Source organism: Balearica regulorum, chromosome 9 (genome assembly GCF_011004875.1).
Source record: "Balearica regulorum gibbericeps isolate bBalReg1 chromosome 9, bBalReg1.pri, whole genome shotgun sequence".
Lineage (NCBI taxonomy): Eukaryota > Metazoa > Chordata > Aves > Gruiformes > Gruidae > Balearica > Balearica regulorum.
In genome coordinates, this window is record NC_046192.1 from 5,991,818 (window position 1) to 5,999,838 (window position 8,021).

Below are 8,021 nucleotides of genomic sequence, written 5' to 3' on the forward strand. Positions count from 1 at the left end.
GTGTTGTATGCGGGTATTTGGATTTTATTTTTTTTAACATCCAAAATGCAGTCACGGTCATAAGACCACCACTGGATACACAGAAGTGAAACCTAGCTGAGGAATGCGATGAGGTATTGTTCACTCAGACATTCTACATGTTTTTTCCCCTTGGTGGTTTTGGGGGTTCTATTTTTATTTTATTTTAAGTAGAGTCATTTCAACTAAAACACCATGGGGAAACCCCAAGTACTATTTTTTCTCCCACCTCCCATCTTTTTCACAGATGCACAGTTTTAATTCAGCCAATACAATCCTCAGTTTTGATATTTAAGAGGTATGCAGAGGACCAAGGAAAACTACCCCCCGGGCCTCTCTTGCCTCCTTTGATAAGATTGCAAAGATTTGCCCACATACATGTTCCCCTCTGAACAAAATCAGCACCTGACACTCTCCACAGGTACATTCCCTGCTCCTTGGGAGTATAAAATGATTTAAGAGTAACTCTTGTCTTTTTTTTTAATATCAACTTGAAGAGAACATATCAGTTCACCACTAAAAATCTATGATCTCTTTTTCCTTTTTGGTATCATGAAAAGGAAAACAATGACAGTGATAGCTCAGGATTTAGCTTATAGCACATTTTGACAGCTAACACTCTACCCCCAGATGTTACATACAATCAATAAAATCACATCTTGTAGAAAAGTATCAGATAAAGGTCTGTAGGGCCAAAATTTCTTTCTTCATTACTGGAAACTATTTTGAATGGATGACTCAGAGACACTAGTCCCGCAAAACCATCTACTTACATCCTTAAATGAGCTCTGTGTGACATACTATGTACATAGTGCGTGTATGCAGACACAGCGCAGGGAGACTGGTGTTGTAATGGAAATACATGATAAATTGAAAAGCAGGAGCACTTCGTGTTTTCTGACATTACGACCAACAGTTACTTTGCATGCAGCTCACTCCACCACCTTAAAACACGAGACTCAAGAATTCTACAAGCTGAGAAGAAAAACTCAGCAACCAGAGCTAAAGATAGCCCAAAGGTAAGACAACAAGAGAGAATATTTCATTGTAGTGAAACCTTGCCTTAAAAGCTTTCTTCTTGCTACAAGATCTGAAAAATAAGTATATTTTACATAATCTGTTTTGCTTATAGCATATCTACATAGTATTTTTTTTAAGAATGAAAAGTGCTATCCTTTGCATTTATGCTTTAAATATTTTCTGTTTTGTTTAGAAATTTATATAATGGACTAATCTAAAATGCCTTTTTATCATAACTAGATTTTAATCAAGTAAATGTCTTGGTAAGAAGCTGAAATTTTATTTCTGTAGACCCAGAATTTCCTAGACACACTATCATACCAAAAAAAAAAAAAAAAAAAAAGGCACTGAAGAAAAAGAAAAAAGAAAAAGAAAACAGGACTAATGAACTCTCCTACAGAGACAATGGAGTAAAGGATTTTGTCAATACTTATTACTTTTTAGGAATTCCTTAATTAATTTTTCAATCCTTGGGCTCTCAGTAATGAGTTCCTTCCCAGCATTAGACGCACAGTGCTTCGCTCGATGAAGGGGACTTAGCAGGAAGGCAGCATATTGGGTTGCCGAGCCTAGGTCACGCTCTCATTCCAGGCAGTATCTCTGCCCAGGCCATCAGTCCATGACGGAGGAGGTTCAAGGACCCAACCCAGCTCCCAACGTACTGCCCTGCCCCGTGGCTGCGGGAGGGTTTAACTCCCAAGCAGTAAACAACCGGCAGCACAACAAGGAGTGCTTCTCCCCTCCAGCACTTCACAAACTCAGCCTTTCCGGTCCTTTTTTATTTGGGTGAGGGAATTTCATTATTTTCCCTCAGTCCCTCACAGCCAGCAGCAGAGCAGGCACTGCGGAGAGGGTCGCTGCCCCACTGAGCCATGTCCCCCATGTCCCCCCACGCCTTACAGGCAGCGGTGCTCTGCAAGGAAGGAGGCTGTTAAGTGCTTTGCACAGCCGGCAGCACTGCCTACTGCAGGGACCCGAATAAAACCTGTACCTGCTACAGCAGGACAGAAGCTGCGGATGGATCCCGCACCTCACCCGGCCAGAGACCCCGCTGCACCCAGAGCCCTGCCAGCACCCCATTCTCCTCACCAGGCTGCGTTTCTGCAGCTGGTTTTCTCACTTCTGTACATAAACTAGTAACTTACAGAATCCTTTACCTGGCATCAGTGTGTCCTTAAGGAGCAAACGGCTGACTAGCTCTTGCTTCCTAACAATAATTGCTAGTTTTTAAGAAATAAATTTCCTTTCTGCTGATCCTAATCTCTTTCAAACCACAGCGCAGGAGAGCTTACCTCTGAAACACTGGGGGAGTGACTTGATCTGCAGAACAGGAACTTTTACTGCACAGTTCACAACCAGCTAACAAATCTGAAATGAAACAGCATCAAGATCAGTAACTCGTGTAGGAAAGGCACTAGGTCGAAGTAGTAACAATTACAGAACAGCAGACAAAAGTAATTTCTGGGTCCTGACATAGAGATCTTTGAAAGGCTTTATTTACAGGTTACATTTGCTGTGACAGAACTGGCTGGGAGAAAGGACCAGGTATTCCTGTGCATTTGCAAGCCATTCCAGCTGAGACCAGCATTACAGAAACCAATGAGAGCCTTCCCGGTCCTTATCAGGAGAGTCTGAGGGCAGGATCAAACCAGCACCCTTCCTCTAAAGAAGATAATTACTTCAGGACCCCTGCTCAGAGCTTCTTCGACATTTTTAGTCCCCTCTTCGTGGAGGAGAAACCAGCTGCATGTTTTCAGCAACTCCTGTCTCTGCAGATACGAATTTGTCCGCTGTGGTAAGTCTGGCTGGTTTAGGCAAAAGGTTGGGTTCTTAAATCTCATTCTTCTTCTAAAGACTTAACCTCGGCTAGAAACAGCCCTGTTTGAAACTTCCTGCCTGCCTCCTTTTAGCAAGCCTGTCAGAAGGGCCAGAGGCAATCACAGCCCCCCTTTGCCCAGCGGTGGTGGGAGAGGGTGCAGGATGGCAACAACTATTTGGGATCTTCACATTAATAAATATGCGGGACCCTCGTGCTTTTGGCTCCCTGATAGCTTGATTCAGGAAATCTGATCCAGCTAATTGCTTTCATCCCCACAATCCGAGTAACCTTAAAATCAGGGGCTGCTATCCTGGCTCTGCAAAGAGATTGCATCACTCCAAGGGGATGGTGCAGTCATATCTCCACTCTGCCTAGCCTAAATCATAGGGCAGCACTGTTTGGGGTAACAGCTAACAGTGCAAGTAAGGCTTGGACCCCAGAAAGCCCTGCTCCTGCTTGAGGCACAACCTTGCCCCAAGATCCCTTGGCACTGACAGCTCTATGTTACTGGGGCTGCAATTCAGTGCACAGCAGCAAGAGGAAAAAGCATCTCCAGGTCTGTGGACACACAGAGACCTTGCTGGCCTTTGTACTGGGTCTTAAATGTGATCTGCATCCTTCCTTGTGGTGAAGGTGATTTTCTTCTCTTCCAGCATACCTAGAGATATGAATGACACCCGTGCCAATATCAGTGCTACCGTGGAACTGTTCCAGTTCATCATGTATGCCCCCACATTTACCCTGGGATTGCTGTTCAATATGATCGCTCTGTCGTTCCTGTTTTTTAAGGTTAAAAAGCTGACAGAACCTACAGTCTACATGATAGCCCTTATTTTCCTGGATACTTTGCTGCTGTTTACTCTTCCTTTTAAAATAATTTCCTACCACCTTCAGGACAATTGGAACCTGGGGTCTGTGTTTTGCTCTGCCTTGGAGAGCCTTTACTTTGTAAACATGTATGGCAGCATCCTCATCTCCCTCTGCATCTGTGTAGACCGGTACATCACTATCCGGCACCCTTTCACGGCTCCCACCCTGCGATCCACCAAGAAAGCTGCTATGGTCTGTGCTGTCATCTGCCTGGGCACCTCAGTCGGGACAGTCTCTACTGTCCAACTGCATGGAGAGGGCCACAACATCTCGTCCTGCTTCCATAGCTTCTCCAAGAACACGTGGGAAAACGCAGGCCTGTTCAGCGCTTTGGAGACTACCTTCTTCGGCAGCATGGCAGCCATGACCTTCTGCACCGTTCAGACCATCAGGTGTTTGAGAAAGCACAGAAAATCAGACAACGCCAGAACACACACCACCAGAGCAGAAAAGATAGTGGTGACAAACCTTGTGGCATTTTTGGTCTGTTTCACACCTTACCACGTGGCATTCTTTGTGTATTTTTTGGTGAAGAATAACATAATTCACACCAGTTTTCAGCAAGTGCTACGAGACATTGTTCAGGTCACCCTTTGCTGGGCAAACCTGAACTGCTGTCTTGATGGGGTGTGTTATTATTTTGTTTTAAAGGAGTCCGTGGAAGACACATTACAAAACAGCAGAAAACTAGTGACGTGAACGCCTTGATCCATGTGCTGCATGTTAGTTACTTGGGATGATGTGCGGAAAGGCTTTCATAGAAAGTACAGGGTCCTGAACTACTTATCTAAGCAATTTACTTTAAATATTCAGATCTGAAAATATTTTGTAAAAACCAGAACTAAGTCCATTCCCAGGAGACTGCCCCTCACTTTTTATTTCCTTCCATAATGTTTTGTGTTAGCATTTACAGGTAAAAAGAAATGGAATTATTCCTATAAATGGTGATGTATTTACTTTGGATGTGAGTCCTCTTTACTTTGAAGAAAAAAAAAATTGTTCCCTTATATGTGGTAGTATCTTTCAGTCTCCCTGTCTACACCGCACCTGCAAACCTTCCTCAGGACTTCAGTCACTACAGACTTGGGCTTCCGAAAAACAGAGACTTAGAGTTTATGGTAAAAAGCTTCAGACTAAATTCTGTTGCCTTCCCTGCCCTGATCATACATGCTTGTGCTCACATACATGCACACCTGTCAGGTGTAGATTTGCACATGCTGTTTAAAATCTAAAATTATTGTATCTCTAAATCCAAAGGCAGCTTTAGGTTAACATGGGTACAGTACGATCTCCATGCCATTCCTCCACTGGCTGACTTGTTCTGCAAGGTGCAACACCTGTGTCAGTGACAGGTCCTGTGCCTACCACATCGCACTTCTAACTAGTATTGCCATTAGCTCAAGTCCCTGGAGAACTCAGATTAATTGGCTACCCCAGTTCCAGACTTCCTCACCAGCTCCTCTCCTCCTCGCAGGCTTTTCACATATCTGTTCCTTCCTGCTTGGTTACAAACCTAGTTTCATAAACAGAGCCAAACCAAACAAGAGCATGAAATAAAAAGCCCGAGTCCAACGTAGTGGCAAACACATGAACCTGAAGGAACAACCCCCACCTTAGTGGGGGATAAGATAAGAGCAGCCCTGATCCCTAAAGCAGCAGCCAGCAACAGAGGATCTCAGGGGGAAAGCAACCTTTCAGACCTCAGAGCAAGCTGAGCACTACCACTTCCCAAATAAACAAGGCAATAAAAGACAATCCACCAGGAGGAGCCTAACATGCCAGTCAGTTATTTCTTACCAGTGCTCACAGACTTCTAGATGAACTGAATGACAACATGCATCCAGCCTGGGGAGAGGCAGCTCACTGCGCTGGGGGGACCCCCATTGCTGCCCCTGCTGCTACCCGGCAGCCAGCTGCCGCTCTCCCGAGTGATGAGGATAATGAAAACCAAAGCAATTAGTTTCCATTTTCATGTTGAGCTGGATCCTCGCAATACCTCTTATAGGCAAGGATACTAATCCCAGCCTTTGAACTGTCTTTTCTCTCTACACTTTTGAGAAGGATAAGGCGCTGATTGTGTATTGATTTCTTCCCCATGCTGGCAATTTTGCATGTGGAGACTCCAGTCTGTAAAAGTGAAACTTTTTGAAGTTGCTAGATCTATGCATGAGCTTATACCAAAGAAGTCCAGCTGCTGAGGAGGGAAACACTGACCCAACATAGACCCAAGTGTGTGCTGCTGTTCACAGAGTCCTTTTGGTGTTCAGCCAGTGAACTGTGCTTCTGCGCATACAAGGGCTGTGCAATTACACTAACCATGTCTTGCTTATGTCCAAGTGTGTGAAAATAAAACCCACTAGGATATTCCAGCAAAAATTCCCTCTCCATATCAATTGCCATTTCCATTGACTCCCTCAGTAAATTCAGAATATCTGACTAGCTTCCCTGCCAGCAGACACTGAATCCTCACCATCTCCTTGTTCATAGCTTATCTCTTAACTAACTGCTTCAGTTGACACAAAGGTTTTACCACTGAAACTTCAGGGTCCTTTTGGAAGCAGAGTTAACAAATAATAGAAGAAAATAGTGCTGATGTAGAAGATTTATTTTATATCTCAAAGCAGTGGGCCGTGCCAAGAAGGCCTCCACTTTAACTGAAAATGCCTGAACACAGAGAACAGGGATTTTGTCAGTACCTCAGGAGGCAGAAAATGCCAAAGTATATGAGAAAACTGATCTCAATTGCTTTTCTATAGCCTGAGGCAGCTCCATTAGTTTTACTGACATGACTTCGGGCTTACACTGCTATAACTGAGACTAGAAGCTCACCTGTAGTTTTATGCTTCCTCTGTTACTCAGCTTTTTTTTCCATTTTTAAGTATGCCTGTTCTTACTTGTTAGCCTGCCATCCTTGGTCCCACAGATCATGAAGTAACTTGCGCTGTGATTTCATTTAGAGTGCTGGGAGACATCAGTGAGATGAATATTAAACTTTAGGAAAGTTTAGCTTCTTGGCTACCTACCTCAGCAATAACATACTGCTTATAAGAGGCAGGGATGTTGACCAAATTAAGCACAGTTAAAACTGTATGAAGGACAAGTTAAAAGCACTTGAGGCATTTCTTCTTCTCCCAAGTCTCTCCCCTATGTTAGAAACACTGCTAGGCAATTGTTAATCCAAAACTAAGCATTGCAAACACAGGAAATCCAGTTTAGATTACACATCAGAGTATACCAACACAATTCTGACTATTCCCTGGTAAGTATTAACTTTGTGACTACAAGTGAAGGCATCTCCCAGAGATCAGCATCTAACCTGGTCCCAGTCGGCCAGCCATGGTATCTGAAACAATGAAGCTATTTGAAATAGCTTTATTCAGTTTAAAGAGGAGCTTAGGAAAGCACGAGAAGTTGCAGACAGCAGAGACCAGTCTAACTTCATTCATGCACAGCTGGAAGGGGACAGAAATAAAGGAATGGGACTTCCAACAGACCAAGGTTGGTGTGGCTGTAAAAACCCTGTGGATAGATTTGTTAGACCTTTAATGCCCCCTGCCTTTGCAACACAAAATACATAGGCAAGAATAATATGTTCCCTTGTTTTGGAACAACGGGGCAGAAATCAAGCTGTATCAGTGAGTCTTATACTAGATTTCATTTCTGGACATAATCGCACTGTTCATATCATTATTGTACTTCATGTTATTATGTGTTGTTGCTCGCAAATTAGCCTGTGTCACTTGCCTTGGGATCCCCACATACACCTATCACAAAGTATCTTTAAAAGACATCCCAAATCTCTCTCCCACTTTTTGGATCAAAAATCTGATCCTGTGGGTAAATACGCCCATTCTAGCTTTTAGTCAGTCAGGTAGTTTAACTTACACAACATAGCAGCCAGACCCCCAGACCAAACACTACTTTGTTTGGATCAGATGAAGTGTTTGTTTTCCAGAACTCCATTGCATACGTCCAAGAATCGTATTTTCAACATTCTTCCTAATCACATCAGGTTTACAATCCAGCTCCCACCTCATGTTTGCATGTCCTTTAAGCACTGATGTAAACAGAAACACACAGGTCACCAATCTCTCTTACCAAAGTTTTGGCAAAACTGTTTAGGGAACAAAATTATTATTTTCTTGGATAAACACAAAATGTCAAAGCAGCAAAGCTTGAAGATGGTTCTGACAGGGAGACAAGAGGAAGGAAGCACTTTGCTGGTCAGTTTGAGGACACCTAGAAAAGACTTGCAACATTTTGAGTATTAATGAAGACAGCACAAAGTACCATT

The 8,021-nt window shown here is 43.4% G+C and overlaps 1 protein-coding gene across 1 annotated transcript; it reads left to right on the top strand.

Moving 5' to 3' along the window:
• Positions 1-2,534: 2,534 nt before the first annotated feature.
• LOC104644108 (lysophosphatidic acid receptor 6) lies at positions 2,535-4,679 on the top strand. Its single transcript, XM_010313626.2, has 2 exons — positions 2,535-2,833; positions 3,511-4,679. Exon 2 carries the CDS (start codon positions 3,524-3,526, stop codon positions 4,424-4,426), a length of 903 nt encoding a protein of 300 aa, XP_010311928.2. The 5' UTR covers positions 2,535-2,833; positions 3,511-3,523; the 3' UTR covers positions 4,427-4,679.
• Positions 4,680-8,021: the final 3,342 nt, after the last annotated feature.